We start from the raw sequence: 19,284 nt of genomic DNA, 5'->3' as shown, positions 1-19,284 counted from the left end.
AGCCACATGCAGCTCTTTGAGCCTTCCCCTGTGGCTCCCAGCCTCCTCTGCCATTTGCAGAGAGAGGCACTTGCGCTTCCCTGCTTCTCTGTCTCTCTCAGTCTGTGTTTGCGTGTGCGTGCGTGCGTGTGTGTGTAAAAGAGAGTGGACTCACTGTGTTCTCCGACAAGCTGAAAATCTTTTTGGGCGTGGCTCCTCCCTTTGCTGCGTCTCAGCAGGAAGCAAGAAGGGGAGAGAGAGCTAGCTAGCCCAGCTATGCTGACTCAGGAATTCTGGGAATTGAAGTCCATGAGTCATAAAAGAGCCGAGGTTGCCTACCTCTGAGCTTGTTGGAGAACAGCTTGAAGCCAGCTTGCCAGGTGAGCAGAAAATCGGAGAGAGAGAGAGGGGGGGAGAAAGAGAGAGAGGAAGAGAGAGGGAAGGAGAGAGAGAGAGAGAGAGAGAGAGAGAGAGAGAGGAAAGAGAGAAAGAGAGTGGGGGAAGAGGACTGGCAGACCAAGGGCAGAAAGAAAGAGAGGGACAGAGACACAGAGAGAGACCTTTTTGATATCTAAAATGAAGATAACACTGCATATATCCTTTTTTACCTTTATGATATATGTATGTATGTATGTATGTATGTATGTATGTATGTATGTATGTAGGTCTTTGGTTGTTCGGGTTTTCTCCCGCGTAAAATTGAAAGTGTCTTGGCGACGTTTCGACGAAGTCCCATTCGTCATCACCCCTCTCACCTGTCATTGCCAACCTCTACATGGAACACTTTGAAACCCAAGCTCTAGAAAAATCGGATCACAAACCCAAACTCTGGCTCAGATACGTAGACGACACCTTCATAATCTGGCCACATGGGAAAGAAAAACTGGACAACTTCCTCACACACCTCAACAGCCTACACCCCAAAATACAGTTCACCATGGAAACAGAAACTAACAACCAACTTCCCTTCCTGGATGTCTTAGTCTACAAGAAATCCAATGGCTCCCTAGGACACACCATCTACCAGAAGAAAACACACACAAACCGCTATCTGCACGCTCTCTCACACCACCACCCAGCACAGATCAACTCTGTAGCCAAGACACTCATCTCCAGAACAAAACGCTTAGCTGACGAACAACACCTAAAACCCGAACTACACACTCTCACCAATGTACTAACATCCAATGGATTCCATAGAAATAAGATTACAAACCTAATCCAAAAAGAAACCCCCACTAAAATCCAAGACAAAGAACAAGAAAACGGCAAAGCCCTCCTCCCATACATAAAAGGCACACAGACAGAATCAGTAAGATCCTCCATAAACACAACATCAAAACAGCATTCTGCACAAACAGAAAAATATCCACCATCCTTAGAAACCCCAAAGATAAAATTGAATTAGAAAATCAAGGAGTATACGAAATCCCATGCACCACTTGTCCCACCACATACATCGGACAAACCAACAGAAGAATAAGTGCACGCATTGAAGAACATAAGAACTCAGTCAAAAAAGAGGAACCAACATCTTCCCTGGTCCAACACCTTAAAGCCACAGGACATGAAATTGACTTTAAAAATACCAGAACCATTGCCAAAAGTGAACATTTTAATAACAGAATAATCAGAGAAGCCATCGAGATAGAAAAACGCCCACACAGCATGAACAAGCGAAATGATACCTCCCGCCTACCAGCCATTTGGAAACCTGCCCTTATTGACAAACGACTCCCTAACACAAAAAATGATACCAGACCCACACTCACAAAAACCACACAGGATGTCACCACCACACATCCATGCAAAAAACAAACCCAAAGCCACACCGATGACGAGGCACGACCACAAACCAGAAGCCAGACCACAGCTGCATCATTAGCCACTTTAAACCCCTCCAATCCATACATGAAGCAAACTGACACCCTCCATGAAGAGGAGGCACGACCACGAAAGCCAAAAAATAGCAAGGCAGCCCAAAATCTTAAACCCCTCTGCAACTCAGACTAACCTGAGCACAACCAAACAGAACACTCCCCCAGCCAATCAGAGCACAGCCAAGCCCCTAACCATTCAGAACACACCTCCACCCAATCAGAACACAGCCAAGCTCCCACCCAATCAGTTCATACCCCCACTGGCAGTTAAAAGGAAGAAACAGCTAAGACCACACATTGCTGCTCAAAGCACGAAGCTGAAAACACCAGCCTGAAGATGACGAATGGGACTTCGTCGAAACGTCGCCAAGACACTTCCAATTTTACGCGGGAGAAAACCCGAACAACCAAAGACCTACATACAAATACCCGCAAAAACCTCAGAAAACATATGTATGTATGTATGTATGTATGTATGTATGTATGTATGTATGTGTATGTGATGTGTATATGTATATACACATGATTAGAAATAAAAACAAAAATGCGACTCTTGGGAGTATTCATATTGTCAAAATAATGATCACCAAGAGAATATCTATCAAAAATAGAATTTAATCCACCAAGCTTTCGTCAAATATATTTGACATCGTCAGGGTTAAAAGGCAAACGCCGGGGGAAGTCTTATATACAGTTGCTTAATGCCTGTTTCCGGCTCCTGGAGCGTGTCATTGGCCCCAGCTGATCGAGTTGAGTCTCAAGCACATGCCCCACATCAGCACTTATCCTCTTTCCATTGCTAATTTGCATTCTGTCATACGTTACTCCGTTAGCTGTTTCAGGGTTGGTCAGGTTGGGGGTCAGGATCTTTTCTCCTCCCCTGCTCATAACTCCCCCACCATCCCACACACGGCTTCCCTTAGGGAGCGGGGGTGGGCAATTATTTAAATTGCTTCCAATATCCCTGCAAGCCCCAAGACCACTTTGATCTATCCCTCGGGGTTGTTAACGCAGGCTCATAGTCACAGCCCATGCTATTCCTCCTCCCCTCCTCCTTCCCGTGAGTTCTCCTGAATGATCTACTGTTCGTTTCCACGCTCTCTCCCTCGCGCACACTCAGGATGTTTTCTGCCATTGTCCCATTGTCAGTGCCTTGTTGTTCCGTCCATTGTGGGTAAGCACCATTCCCACTCATCCCCAATTCTCCATTCTCACTCCGTACGGGGCTCTTCCCCTTTCCATTAGCAATGGAAAGAGGATAGGTGCTGAGGTGGGGCATGTGCTTGGGACTCAACTCGATCAGCTGGGGCCGATGACACGCTCCAGGAGCCGGAAACAGGCATTAAACAACTGTATATAAGACTTCCCCCGGTGTTTGCCTTTTAACCCCGACGATGTCAAATGTATTTGACGAAAGCTTGGTGGATTAAATTCTATTTTTGATAGATATTCTCTTGGTGATCATTATATATATCAGCTATGCAAGTAAAAATATGACTCTTGGGTATGTTCATATTAAAATCAATAAATAGTCGAACACCAAGAGAATAAAATTATACAAAAGTTAAAAATGTTAAAACTTTTATTTACTAAACCTAGCTCTTGACATCATCAGGGTGTAAACGGCAGTCGTTGGGAGGGCTTATATGCAGCCTCCAATCATTTGCGCTCGGCTCTTGGATTGTGTCATAGGTCCCAGCTGTGTGCGTTGTAATCCAAGTGTGTGTCCTGCATTGGGGTGTGGTTGTTTCTCACCCTTTCGAAAACGTATGCTGTTACGTGTGTCTTTCTCGCTAGTTCTAAAATTAGCTGGGGTATTTCCCCTTTCCTTGCAGTTAGTGCATGTTTCACTAGTTTCCCGTTTGTGATTCTGTCTGTCACGGGCGGTAGTTGCTGTTTTCTGCTTCCTTCTAGTTCCTCCAACCATCCCCTCCAAACCACGTTCCAATCCTCCTTTTATCTCAGATCGTAGCCCCCGTGTACCATCCCATCCTGCACCACTCTCCCTCCTATTCCTTTCCATCACTCCCTTAGATCTATCATCACTCTCCTTCCTATATTCTTGGGAGGAGTCATTCTGGAGTGTGTGCATGTCAGTAAGGCATTGCCTAGCTCGTAACCAGTCAATCAAAAAGGCTGAAGACCCGCCTACATGAACATAAGTTGGCAATCAAGAGGGGCGAGCAATACTCGCAGATCTGGTCACATATAGCCAAAAGTGGTCATAACTTTGATTTTGACCACACACAAATCTTGGCCTGTGATGCCACAAAGGGGGGCCGCCTATTAAAGGAGGCCTGGTTTTCGGGGGAAAATTCCATTAATCGCCATATAGACATGTGCCTGGCACAACGGACCTTACAAACATGGCACATGAACCGCCGCTTGAACCGCTGGAGAAGACCTAGGCATCGACCACATGTGTGGGAGAAGAATAGGACATCCCCCCACACACAACACGACCAAATGGACATTCCCTTGGCTTCGGACCAAGATGGTAGAACTTTGAAAAATCCTCCACAAATGACAAACAGCCAGCAGAAACCTGACTGTCAATTATGGAACAACTTCCTGATGAACGGAGCGAGTGGACAACTGAATTGCAGCAGGAAAGAGAGAGTGAGGCCCCCCCCAATCGGTTCAATAGGAGAAATACGAACGGAGATAACAACTGTGGGGGGAGGAATAGGAAATACAGCATACGATAGAGTGCTCGGACTACAATCGCACATGCTGGGGGGAATGATTTACCCCCCGGGGAGCGAAACAGACACCCTCGTTATGCTAGCTGGGCTGGTTTGTGAGAGGGAGGGGAATAGCTCCGTGGTGATTGATCCCTTGGGAGGACAGAAGACTACGAACGGAGCGTGCCTAGGAGATTCTCCGATGAGGGATGAGGACAGAAGCCCCAAATGAAGTGAGCAATGGATTGACCGGTTACGAGCTAGGCAATGCCTTACTGATAGGCACACACTCCAGAATGACTCCTCCCAAGAATATAGGGAGGAGAGTGATGATAGATCTAAGGGAGTGATGGAAAGGAATAGGAGGGAGAGCGGTGCAGGACGGGATGGCACATGGGGGCTACGATCTGAGAGAAAAGGAGGATTGGAATGTGGCTCAGAGGGGATGGTTGGAGCAACTAGAAGGAAGCAGAAAACAGCAACTACTGCCCATGACAGACAGAATCACAAACGGGAAACTAGTGAAACATGCACTAACTGCAAGGAAAGGGGAAATACCCCAGCTAATTTTAGAACTAGCGAGAAAGACACACGTAACAGCATACGTTTTCGAAAGGGTGAGAAACAACCACACCCCAATGCAGGACACATACTTGGATTACAACGCACACAGCTGGAACCTATGACACGATCCAAGAGCCGAGCGCAAATGATTGGAGGCTGCATATAAGCCCTCCCAACGACTGCCGTTTACACCCTGATGATGTCAAGAGCTCTTGACGAAAGCTAGGTTTAGTAAATAAAAGTTTTAACATTTTTAACTTTTGTATAATTTTATTCTCTTGGTGTTCAACTATTTATTGATTCTAATATGAACATACCCAAGAGTCATATTTTTACTTGCATAGCTGATATATATAATGATCACCAAGAAAATATCTATCAAAAATAGACTTTTAATCCACCAAGCTTTCGTCAAATACATTTGACATCGTCAGGGTTAAAAGGCAAACGCCGGGGGAAGTCTTATATACAGTTGTTTAATGCCTGTTTCCGGCTCCTGGAGCGTGTCATCGGCCCCAGCTGATCGAGTTGAGTCCCAAGCACATGCCCCACATCAGCACCTATCCTCTTTCCATTGCTAATGGAAAGGGGAAGAGCCCCGTACGGAGTGAGAATGGAGAATTGGGGATGAGTGGGAATGGTGCTTACCCACAATGGACGGAACAACAAGGCACTGACAATGGGACAATGGCAGAAAACATCCTGAGTGTGCGCGAGGGAGAGAGCGTGGAAACGAACAGTAGTAAAATTGGAAGTGTCTTGGCGACGTTTCGACGAAGTCCCATTCATCATCTTCAGGCTGGTGTTTTCAGCTTCGTGCTTCGAGGAGCAATGAGCAACATTGCTCATTGCTCCTCGAAGCATGAAGCTGAAAACAATATTTGTTGCTCCTTCGAGGAGCAACATTGCTCCTCGAAGCACAAAGCTGAAAACACCAGCCTGAAGATGACGAATGGGACTTCGTCGAAACGTCGCCAAGACACTTCCAATTTTACGCGGGAGAAAACCCAAACAACCAAAGACCTACACACATATATATATATTCAAAAGGTGGAGGTGGAGCAGGACAGCTCTCCTCGCGGCAACTTTGGTGCCTGCGTTCCGGATGGTCCGCTTGCTGCACCTGGCCTGGATGACTGTTTGAAGATCGGACCTCTGGGGTGGATGATGACTACAATCGCCCCATTAAGGGTCCCATCACGCGGTCCCGAGTAGCACGGTGGATGCGTGAGGGCGCACGCGCGAAGACCACAATTGGAATTTCCTCTGAGGGGAGAATTGAATCGGATGCCAAGCTGACAGGAATGAAGATCGTAACGAACTGCTGTGCATCCCATGCACGGAAGGGCGGTGGGTTGGGGCTATAGGGGAAGATGGGAGCACGGACTCCCAAGAGTCGCATTTTTGTTTTTATTTCTAATCATGTGTATATACATATACACATCACATACACATACATACATATATATGTTTTCTGAGGTTTTCGCGGGTATTTGTATGTAAGTCTTTGGTTGTTGCTCAAAGCACGAAGCTGAAAACACCAGCCTGAAGATGACGAATGGGACTTCGTCGAAACGTCGCCAAGACACTTCCAATTTTACATGGGAGAAAACCCGAACAACCGAAGACCTACATACATATATACACGCATACATATATATACATATATCAAATAGCACTCAATATGTACGTACGTACGTACATACATACATACATACATACATATATTAAAAATTAACCTAAAAATTGAGGAACATAGTCTCCTGGGTGTATACATATTCAAAAGATAAAGACGAGCACCAGGAGATAAAACAATTAAATGTTTAATAAATAGATAACCTAGCTTTCGATGGCTGTATTGCTGCCATCATCGTCAGGGTGTTAAAAGCCAGAGGGTGGGGGAGCTCGTTTATAAGCACAAACGCGCCTGCACATGGCTCATAGACCTCGTTATGGGGCCCGGTCGATTAATCCTCCCATCACTCATGTCAGATGTATTTCTGAGTTCTAAGTTCCTGCAACTGATTACTTCTCTGTTGCGCGTGGCTCCTAAGCTAGGAGGCAAGCATTCCATGTTACTTCGCACCAGAGTAACTGCAGACCGATCCTGCGATGAAATCCCAGATCCGACTGTCTCCCTCCCCCGTGTCCGACGTATCACTCTCCGGGGGCATACTACCCCATCCGTGCTCCCATCTTCCCCTATAGCCCCAACCCACCGCCCTTCCGTGCATGGGATGCACAGCAGTTCATTACGATCTTCATTCCTGTCAGCTTGGCATCCGATTCAATTCTCCCCTCAGGGAAAATTCCAACTGTGGTCTTCGCGCGTGCGCCCTCACGCATCCACCGTGCTACTCGGGAACGCGTGATGGGACCCTTAATGGGGCGATTGTAGTCATCATCCACCCCAGAGGTCCGATCTTCAAACAGTCATCCAGGCCAGGTGCAGCAAGCGGACCATCCGGAACGCAGGCACCAAAGTTGCCGCGAGGAGAGCTGTCCTGCTCCACCTCCACCTTTTGAATATATATATATGTGTGTAGGTCTTTGGTTGTTTGGGTTTTCTCCCGCGTAAAATTGGAAGTGTCTTGGCGACGTTTCGACGAAGTCCCATTCGTCATCTTCAGGCTGGTGTTTTCAGCTTTGTGCTTCGAGGAGCAATGTTGCTCCTCGAAGGAGCAACAAATATTGTTTTCAGCTTCATGCTTCGAGGAGCAATGAGCAATGTTGCTCATTGCTCCTCGAAGCACGAAGCTGAAAACACCAGCCTGAAGATGATGAATGGGACTTCGTCGAAACGTCGCCAAGACACTTCCAATTTTACGCGGGAGAAAACCCGAACAACCAAAGACCTACATACAAATACCCGCAAAAACCTCAGAAAACAGTATATATATGTGTATATGTATATGTGTGTGTGTGTGTGTGTGTGTGTGTGTGATATATATATATATATATATATATATATATATATAATATATATAATATATATATATATATATATATATGTTTTCTGAGGTTTTCGCGGGTGTTTGTATGTAGGTCTTTGGTTGTTCGGGTTTTCCACAAACGCGAAGCCAAAAAATAGCAAGGCAGCCAAAATCTTAAACCCCTCTGCAACTCAGACTAACCTGAGCACAACCAAACATAACACTCCCCCAGCCAATCAGAGCACAACCAACCCCACAGCCAATCAGAGCACAGCCAACCCCCCAGCCAATCAGAGCACAGCCACGCCCCTAACCAATCAGAACACACCTCCACCCAATCAGAACACAGCCCAGCTCCCACCCAATCAGTTCATACCCCCACTGGCAGTTAAAAGGAAGAAACAGCTAAGACCACACATTGCTGCTCAAAGCACGAAGCTGAAAACACCAGCCTGAAGATGACGAATGGGACTTCGTCGAAACGTCGCCAAAACACTTCCAATTTTACGCAGGAGAAAACCCGAACAACCAAAGACCTATATATATATATATATATATATATATATATATATATATATATATATATATATATATATACACACATACATATACACACACATACATACACATACACACACACACACACACACACACACAGTAAAAAAGGATATATGCAGTGTTATCTTCCTTTTAGATATCAAAAGGGTTTTGCGGCTCCCAGTGTTTTGTTTTTTGGTGGGAAACGGGTCCAAGTGGCTCTTTGAGTGTTTTGGGTTGCCTACCCCTGGTATATACAGTCAAGATACTGTAACGGAGTTTGGACTAGACAAATGTGCCATGTTGATCAGCAAACAGGGAAAATATTGAAATCTGAAAGAATCAAGATGCCCTATGGAAATAATATTAAGAGTCTGGATGAAGACTATCACTATAAATATGTGGGCATCCTTCAAGCTAACATCAAGCACACTGAAGTCAAGAAAAAAGTTATAAATAAATATATCAAGAAAGTAAAGAAGTCCAAACTCAGTGGGAGAAATACCATAAGGGTATTAATATCTGGGCAGTTCCATTCATTAGATACACAACTGGAATAGTGGACTGGACTCAAGCAAAACTAAAAGCCATAGATAGAAGACTAGAAAATAATGAAAATGAATCATCCCCTTCATCTACACCAGTGGTTCTCAACCTGTGAGTCGGGACCCCAGTTGGGGTCGAATGACCATTTCACGGGGTTCGCAAACAACGCAGTCCGCCATTTTTCCCCCCTTTTCCTTAGCTGTGCTACTCCCTTTTATTCTATTGGCTTTTGAAAGCCAATAGAATAGACTCTCTTGAATAGAGTCTAATTCTATTGGCTTTCAAAAGCCAATAGGAATTGTCCAGGCTGTCTCTGCCTTGCTGAGCCCGCCAAAAGTCCCATTCTGCAAACAGTGCTGCAAGTTGTCTGCAGCATCATTTGCAGGGTGGGCACAGGGAGTGTTGCTGGTGCGTGTGGGGCCCGGCGGGTGCCTTACCTCCCTTGGGCTGGGCCAGCTGGTGGCCCAGCCGGTGGTCGGCCTGCGCTGTCTCTGTCACTTGCCAGCTACGCCTCGGCCGGCACATGGGGTGGCACCACGCATGCGCGGCGCTCCCGGGCAGGGAAAGTCCTTGACTTACGACTGGTTGGGTAGTCCTTGACTTACGACCTGTTGGGTAGTCCTCGACTTACAACCGGTTGGGGGTCGCGGCATTAAAAAGGTTGAGAACCACTGATCTACACAATAATACTGACAGATTCTACTTACCAAGGAAAATAGGTGGGCATGGAATATTGCAAGTACATTAGACAGTTGAAGAAGAAAAAAGAGCACTGGAAGAATATCTAAAGGATAGAGAGGAAAATGCACTGAAGCTATAAGATCAGGAAGGCCTATCGAGTACTGGAGAGACCAAACTGGCCCACAAGAAAGACCAAACAAGGAAGAGAAAAGAGGCATGGGAAGAGAAAGCATTACATGGCCAGTATATTAAAAAAAAATAGCAAAATAGATAACAAAACCTAGCAATGGCTAAATGCAGGAGAACTGAAAAAAGAGACAGAGGATCTAATTCTGGCTGGACAAGACCAAGCTAGAAAACAAATGTGTATACAAAGCTAGGACTGAAAAGATAGCAACAGGTAGCAAATGTTGCCTCTGAAAAGAAGCTAAAGAAACAATGGATCACCAGATTAGCTATTGGAAAAAGGTCACACAGACCGACTACAAACAATGGCATTACAAATAGCAACAATGGTGCATTTGAAGATTTTTAAGAAATCCATTTGTTTGCAAGCAAGATCTGGTGGGACCAGAAAATAGAGAAAGCCATAGAAAACGAAGATTAAGTGCTTCTGAACTTTAGAATTCAAACAGAAATGCACCTCCTCCCTAACACCCCAGACTTAATAATTATTGATAAGAACAACAAAAAAGTTTGGATAATGGATGTGACAGCACTTGGAAAATAGAATTGTAGAGAAAGAACTGAACAAGTTAACAAAATACAAAGACCTCCAAATAGAACAGAATGACAGTGGCAAAAGAAAGCAAAGGTAGTGCCAATAATAAGAGGTACCTTGGGTGCAATCCCAAAACAATTGCAAAAAGCAGCTTTACTTGGAACAGCTTATATCCTACAATGATATCTGTAACACCATCAAATACCCACATCTGCCTATCCCAGGTCCTTGGGAAGGACCTGACACGAGGACAAAAAAATTCAAATCCAATCTGAACATCTAGCTGACTGCGCAATGAACCATGGTAATAACAACTGCCACCTGTACCTAGTAAATGTATTAAATGCTATTTTTCCCAGCAAGTTTAGACACTAGAAACATCTTAAACCACTCTGAATCCCTTGTGACCCTATGCTCCTGTCTTTCCAAGTATCTTATGAGGAAAAAAACATCCTTCTTGGCCATTAAGGAAATCACGTATTTTACATTTGGAGTGGAAATCAGTCTGAGATCTTTCTAGGCAAACTTTTCAGAAGTTGTGGTAATAAATTATTGCATAAATATAAATTATTTGTTTGTTTTAGAGATATTGACAAACTGAATATATATAAACTTATAAACACGACTTAGTTTAAGCTTAGTTATAAAAACATGTAGTTATAAAACTTACCGCTGGATGTTTTTCTCCTTTCCATGTTTTGTAACTATTAGTAATTGATAAGGGCAAAGGAGGACATTTCCTTGGGAATCTGAAATCTAATGTTGAAGATAAGAATACTGCTTATATAAAAATATATTAAATAATACTTAAATTACTTTCTTTAAAAATATTTGTCTCAAATTCTCATTTCTATATTTACAAAACTTTAACTCTTTTCAAGCACTATGATAGAAAACCAAGTATAAAACCAACAATAAAAAATATAAGTTATCATTCCAGTGTTACTATTTTATGGTAAGTAGGTTCTGTTTGCTTTAAACTGCCACCGTTTTTATAATTGAAATTACAGTGTATAGTTATTTGTATACACTTCTATTATACAGACATTATGACAAGCATTGTAGTATACACCAATTCTATGTTACAATGGATACCTCTTCTTTTCTGTCCTCTCCAAATAGTCCTAAAAATTCTAATTCATAAACATATCAAATAATTATATTATCTTACTAGATTCTTTATAGAACAATTCAAAAATGTTCAATAACCTCCTTGAACTGGAATAGGATCTTTATGGATAGAGGGACAAGTAACGAAACAGAGAAATAATATAATACTTAACCATTATCAATTTATACCATTCATCCTTGATTTTAGTGCTGGGTCTTGCTGTTGAGGAACAATGACCTTCACGTTAGGAACTGGAAATTCCAATTGATGATCACAGATCAGAGGTTCAACAGTTAGGGTATTCTCACTAAATTCCAGATGAGGAAATAGATATTAACATGATTATTTATGCAGAAAATAAATCACTACATTACTAAATTTGCACTATTATTTGTAAATCTGTATCCCCTTCCTTCCAAAAAAGCAAAAATGCTACTCTTTTTTTAATTGAAAATTTTTTATTTTTTAAAACATACAATCATTTATAAAAATACAATAAAAATTTTAAAATAGAGAAACCCCCCCCTTACCCTCCCTCCCACCCCCAACCCCCCTCCCTTCACTTTCCAGAGCAGAATACAGGGTTAAAAAAAAATTTAAATTATAATAATTAAGAAAAAAGAAGAAAAAAGAGAAAAAAATATCATAATTAACCTTTAACTCCATAACCTATAAAACAATTCTCTATAATATTTAATATTCATTCATAAAATAAATGAAACTTTTTAATTCCATACTTTTTCTGAATATAATCTATCCACCTTCCCCATACAGTAATATATCTTTCTTGTGTATGATCCTTTAAATAAGCAGAAATTTTTGCCATTTCTGCAAAACTAGATACTTTAAATATCCATTCTTCTAAAGTAGGCAAGGAATCTTTCTTCCAATATAAATCTACTAGTAACCTTGCTGCAGTTAATAAATTCAACATCAAAGTAGTTTCTTTTTCATTTAAGTCAACAAAAATACCAAGTAAAAATAGTTGAGGAGTAAACTTTATCTTTTTTCTAAAAATCTTTTGAATGTTCCACCAAATCATAATCCAAAAAGCCTTTACTTTTTTACAGTTCCACCAAATATGAAAGTATGTCGCATCATTATTGCCACATCTCCAACATTTGGGCTGTATGTTGGAATACATACAAGATAATTTTTTAGGATCTAAGTGCCATCTATAAAACATTTTATAAAAATTTTCTCTCAGATTTTGAGCTTGTGTAAATTTAACATTTCTTATCCAAATTGTCTCCCATAAATCCAATGAGATCGGCTCCTGTATATTCTGAGCCCATTTAATCATACAGTCTTTAACCAATTCTGTTTCCGAATCTAACTCTAATAAAACATTGTATATTCTTTTTATATGAGCCGGACCTTGGTTTTTAATCTGAATAACCAATTGTCTATCTTCTAGTGTTATTCCCTCTTTCTTGTCTACAGTCCATCTATCCATTATTTGTAAATATTGAAACCATGACTGTAGAATATTTTGCTGCCTTAATACATCTAGGGATTTCAAATGCCAATTCGAACCAGAACAAATTAACAATTCTTTGTACGAGATTTTATCAAAATTTGTCCCCTTAGAAGTTCCCTCAATTGCATGTCTGGGAATCCCCCAGATAGGTATTTTATAATTTAATCTATAATAATACTTCTTCCAAACACGAAGTAAGGCATTCCTCAAAATATGTGATTTAAAAGTCCGATCAACTTTCTTATTAAAAATTAAATATGCATGCCAACCATATATTAAATCCCAACCTTCCAAAAAAAGAATATCCATATTTGTTAAATTAAGCCAATCACTTAACCAAGTTAGGGCGGCTGCATCATAATATAATTTCAAATTAGGTGCCTTAAGTCCCCCTCTTTCTCGAGCATCCTGTAATATCTTAAATTTAACCCTTGGTTTCTTCCCGGCCCATATAAAATTATTGATACCCTTTTGCCATTCCTCCAAATTTGCCTCTTTTTTAAGAATAGGTATCATCTGAAACAAAAAAAGAAACTTTGGTAGAACATTCATTTTTACAGCTGAAATTCTCCCCAACAATGACAATTGCAATTTTTTCCAATCTCTTAAATCCTTTTGGACTTTTGCCCATAGTGGTTCGTAATTGTTCTTATACAATTTTCCATTTGAAGCAGTTAGATATACTCCCAAGTATTTAACCTTTTTTACCATCTGAAAACCTGTGGCTTTAATCAAACTTTCCCTTTCTTTAACTGACATATTCTTAGATAATATCTTAGTCTTATAATTATTAACTTTAAAACCAGAAACATTCCCATACTGTGTTATAAGTTCTAATAAACCATCAATCGCCTGGTTCGGTTGTTCCAAAATTAAAACCAAATCATCCGCAAATGCCCGCAATTTATACTCATTCTTCCTTATCTTTACACCCTTAATTAACTTCGATTCCCGAATCTGAGTCAATAAAATTTCCAATGTTAAAACAAATAACAATGGGGATAATGGACATCCTTGTCTTGTCCCTTTTTGAATATTAAAATTCTCAGTCAATCCCCCATTTACAACAATTTGTGCAGATTGCTGCTGATATATAGCTTTAAGTGCATGTAAAAAATTATCCCCAAAATTCATTTTCTCTACCAAAGAAAATAAAAATTGCCAGTCCAATTGATCAAAAGCTTTTTCAGCGTCCAAAAAGATAAAAGCCACAGGAATCTGATTATTCTTATCCAAGTACTCAATTAAGTTAATAATTTGTCTAACATTATGTTTCATATATCTCCCTGTTATAAATCCTGCTTGATCACTATGAATCAAGTCTTTCATAACCTGCATTAATCTATTTGCCAAAATTTTTGTAAAGATCTTATAATCAACATTCAATAATGAAATTGGCCTATAATTCTTAGGCTCTGTAAGATCCTGATCTTCCTTCGGAATCAGTGATATAAAGGCTCTTTTCCAAGAAGGAGGAACTTGCATACCCAACAAAATACTATTAAAGAGTTCCTTTAATGGCTCTATCATTTCTTCAGATAAGATCTTATAATACCTAGAAGTCAGTCCATCTGTTCCAGGAGACTTTCCAACCTTTAACTGCTTAATAGCTAAACCAATTTCCTCCACAGTAATTAAACTATTCATCCCATTTTGTTGTTCCTCTGAAAGTCTAGGAAAATGTACTGATTGTAAATATTTATCTATATCCAAACCCCTTATATTATCACTTGAATATAATTTTGTGTAAAAGTCCAAAAAGCTTTTTTTAATCAAATCTTGCTGAAAAACCTCAGTACCTTTATATTTTACTTTCTCTATAATTCTAGCTTTCTGTTTCTTTCGTAACTGATAAGCCAACCACCTCCCAGGCTTATTCGCATTGCAAAAAGTATTATGTCTCATATACGACAGATTGGTAGCCACCTGATCTGCCATCAACATGTTAAATTGTTCCTTAAGCATCTTTATAGATACCTTTAAATTATTATCAGTAGGGTTAAGAACCAACTCTTGTTCTTTTGATTTGATCTCTTCTTCTATTTCTCTACGTCTTTGTGACCCTTTTTCCCTAAAAACTTTATTCAATTGAATCAGAATTCCCCTCATATATGCTTTACTAGCGTCCCACACCATAGACATCGATGTTCCCTTATTCATATTTATAGTAAAAAAGTCCTTTAAATGTTCTTTACACTTTTGTACGAACTCCTCCCGATTAAATAAGTTCTCATTCAGTCTCCAGGATCTTCTATTCCTGTCTTCCGAATATAACTCCATCCACACAGGACTATGATCTGACAATGTTCTGGGAAAAATTTTCACCTTCCTCACTCTAGGGAGGAAGTCACTAGTAATCAAAAAAAATCAATCCTTGAAAATGACTGGTGTCTATCAGAATAAAAAGTAAAGTCTCTATCACTTGTGTTCCTTTCTCGCCAAATATCAATAAGCTCCAATTCTTCCTTCAAATCAAAAAAAGTCATAGGTAGTTTAGTTTGAATAAAAGTTTTAGAGGAACTTCTTTTGTCTATAGTTGGGTCTAAAACCCCATTCCAGTCACCCATCAAAATTACCGATTTATAATCCAACTGAGATATCTTGCCATGCAGCAACTTGTAAAATTGTTTCTGTTGTTGATTGGGAGCATATAGTCCAACAATAAGAACCTTTTGGCCTTGTAATAATAATTCCACAAAAAGATATCTTCCTTCAATTAGTTTAGCTGAAAAAGTTTTCTTCACATAAATTACCACTCCCCCTTTTTTCCCAGGGGCTGGAGCAGTAAAATGTGTGCCCAGACGGGAATTCATCAAGAATTTAGAATCGTTTAAAGTTATATGAGTCTCCTGCAAACATATCAAATCATTATTATGTTGTTTCAAATAATGGAAAATCTTTCTTCGTTTCTGTGGCACGTTTAAGCCATTAACATTCCAGGTCAGGAACCTGACCATCTCCACCGGCCTGGAGCCTCTGGAGCATGGCCTGCAGATCTGCTATCGAAGATCTTTTTGGTCTTGCCCCTCCCACAGGCTCTGTAACAACCAAACTTTCACCACTCTTCTGCAACTGCTCTTTTTCTTTACGTTTATGGGCAGCTCGTGTCATCCTTTGCTCTTTTATGTCAGAATTCTGTGCAGCTTGTTCCATAACCATCATTGATGAGGCTCCTGCCATAAGAGACTCTTCCGTCATCCTTATTTGTGGAGGTGGTGACAATCTTGCTTTTAAGATAGACTGATAAAAATCTCTTGCTTTGGAAACAGTAGTTAATCTGTGACGTATCCCTTCATAATTTACTATTATTCCTCTTGGAATCTCCCATCTGAACTGAATTTGACGATGTTTCAGCTCATCAGACAAGAAAGTAAAATCTTTTCTGGCTCTTAAAATTTTTGGAGGTATCTCTTTTAAAATTATCACGTCTTGATCAGCAATTTGAAACTTTTGTTTGTAAAAAGCCTGTATAATTTCATTACGGATAGATCTTCTAGAAAAATAAATAACCACATCTCTTGGTAGATTTCTCTGTCTAGCAACCCGTGAATTAACTCTAAAAAATTTTTCTATCTCATTCTCAATTATTTCAGGCCGCCAGCCAATATTAGGAGCAATATCTTTCACAATAAGCATCTTTAAGTCTTCCTGAGGGTTCTCCCTCAGGCCCCTGATACGCAATGCATGTTCCATCTCCGTATATTGTGAAATAATTTGTTCATCCTGTGTAATTTCTATCTTGTTCTCTACCTCCTGCATTCTAAATTCCATCCTTGATGCATTTTCAGTAATCTTTTCCATCTGGTCATCAATCCTCTCTATGTGCAGGGCTAAGCCCTGAAAGGCCAGAAGGATATGATCTCTTACTTGTTTGTTCTTTTTCTCCAATAATTCTTCTGTATTAGCCCTCTCTGCAATTATAAGATCTTTTACCTCCTCCTTAATATCCAAGGCATGCTGTTTTAAAGCATCTTGTAAATCATTAAGAGAAATTGCAGGAGGAGGAGAAGGTGGAGGTGATTTTGGTTTCTGAGATGCAGGCTGAGGCATTGGAGAAGAAATAGGAACCTTAGGGGCGGGAGGCAGACGTTTTGAAGCCATTTTCTTAAGTTCCAAGAAGAAAGATTCTTATTGAAAAAAAAAGAGAAAAAGAAAAAAAAAGGGCACAGTTCTTTTAAGTATTCTTAGAAAAAAAAATAGAGAAGAAAAAGGAGGAAAGAATAAAAGCCAAATTCTTACTTCTGTATTTAAAGAGTTAATCTGTATCCAGGTTTTACTTTGTAATGCAAATCAGGCAAGAAAGACGATCGCCATTTTACTTTTCACTTTCCCTTTCTTCTAAAGGGAAAGTGAACAAAAGAAGAGGAAGAGGAAACTTGCTGAAGTTAAAGGCACCATCAAACTTGAGCACAGTCTCTCCTGGTCTGCTCCGTCTGCTTTCAAATACTCACAAGCAACTGAAAAAAAAAAGCAGATGTGGAAGCGGCAACTTGCTCCATCCCAAAAGCTTCGGAATGAAGTCTCCCTGGAACGCGGAGTTGCTCAGGCTCCGAGGGAGCTCTACCCTCCGATCCCCAAAATAACAGGGATCCAGGGGAGCTCTTACTTCTACCTGAGAGCTCTCCTCCTCCCTTTTTTCCAGGGAGGAGATTCAAGCCGCAGGACAGCTAATTGTCAAAGTCCTACGGCTTTTACACGCACCAGGAACGGGCGGCTTTGTAAAACGCCGCCATTCGTCGTCGCTGGAACCAGCGGAAGTCCCAAAAAAGTACTGTACTCTTTCCAAAGTATCAACATCTTTTTTACATCGTGGTGACCAAAAATGGATGCAGTATTCCAAGTGTGTCTTTACCAGGGCATTGTAAAGTGGTATTAACACTTTACGTGATCTTGATTCTATCCCTCTGTTAATGCAGACTAGCACTGTGCTGGCTTTTTTGGCAGCTGCAGCACACTGCTGGCAATCTATAAATTGCATCAATCATTCAATCTTACAGCCTTCTTTATTCTTATATTTCCAAAGTGGTTTTACTGGTAGCTTTGTATCTTAATTTCTCGAGCAGCATCTATGATATGAACTAATATTAAGCAGCTGAAGTTGACAAGCTAAGTGCAGTCAAAGTAAAGTGATAGCTATACAGTTATCCACTGTTTGGCTTTTCCATATTTATTAATTGCAATGCTTTGGACATGATATTGCCTTCAATATTAATCCAATTTTAAATAACAGCTATATAGATAACATTGAAAATGATCAACTGAAATGTATTAATATAATTTATAACCCATTTCTAAGAAGTATTATATATAATGACTGCAATAAATTAAAGGAAATCCAAAATATCTACATCCAAGTTTCTAAGTAAAAGTCTCAACTTCTGCAACGAACCTAGCTGATGCCATCTTTGTCATTTGTTCTCAGTTGTGACATGAAGAGAAGGGGGGATCAGGTTGCTTTTGCTTTTATTAGACTAAACATAGCTACGGGCAGGGAATTTGTTGCCATGCCTGAATATCCTTAAGAGCCCCCCTCCTCACAGACTTTGACTGAATGGATGACATTGTTACAGAGCACTTGGGCAAATGTCAAGCAGGTTTTAAACCAAGCTGCTAAAATCCACAAGGAGCAACCCGACAAGCAGCAATCTCCTCAAAAACTATTTCATGTTGAAGAGAAAGTTTATCTCTTGACTAAATATCTAAGATTAAAGCTGGGACCAAAATTTATTGGCCTTTTCCCCATAGTAAGAATCATAAATCCTGCCACAGTTGATCTTAAACTTCCTCAACTTTTGGGAAAGATTCATCCGGTATTCCATTGTAGTTTACTAAAGCTGGTGAGATTCAATCTTGGGACCAATTCCTTGCAAAGCGCCAGGTCCAATTCTAGTAGAAGGGGAGACCCACTATGAAATAAAATGCATCCTTGATTCTAGACTGCATAAAGCGAAGTTACAGTATCTAGTGCGGTGGAAGGGGTATCCCTTGTCAGAGGCTACATGGGTTAAAAGCAGTGAAGTAAAGACAAATAAAGTTTCATGATAAGCACCCCCAGAAGCCCAAAGAGCCTCCAGTACATAACTGATGGGAAGATCCCTAATGTATTTCTAAACTTGTTTTCCAGGAACTTCTTTTTCTTTAGGAGAGGGGTACAACTGTCAACTTCTG

General features: G+C 40.6%; 1 protein-coding gene across 10 annotated transcripts in view; it reads right to left on the bottom strand.

The window, feature by feature from the left end:
- TOPAZ1 (testis and ovary specific PAZ domain containing 1) overlaps positions 1-19,284 on the bottom strand; it is a 72,042-nt gene that overhangs the window by 39,885 nt on the left and 12,873 nt on the right. For all 10 annotated transcript variants that reach the window (XR_005555894.1, XM_039336296.1, XM_039336300.1 and 7 more), the window contains 2 exons: positions 11,825-11,943; positions 11,196-11,281 (listed from right to left, as the gene is read on the bottom strand). Coding sequence is in view for 9 of the 10 variants with exons in the window: in XM_039336296.1 (XP_039192230.1) it covers positions 11,196-11,281; positions 11,825-11,943 (205 nt within the window). In the remaining variant the exon portion in view is untranslated. The remainder of the gene's footprint in view (positions 1-11,195; positions 11,282-11,824; positions 11,944-19,284) is intronic.

This window comes from Crotalus tigris, unplaced genomic scaffold (assembly GCF_016545835.1).
Source record: "Crotalus tigris isolate CLP2741 ecotype Arizona unplaced genomic scaffold, ASM1654583v1 scf7180000017666.27876245, whole genome shotgun sequence".
Classification (NCBI taxonomy): domain Eukaryota; kingdom Metazoa; phylum Chordata; class Lepidosauria; order Squamata; family Viperidae; genus Crotalus; species Crotalus tigris.
The sequence above is the reverse complement of the archived record's forward strand: the minus strand, read 5'-3'. Positions and strand labels throughout refer to the sequence as shown.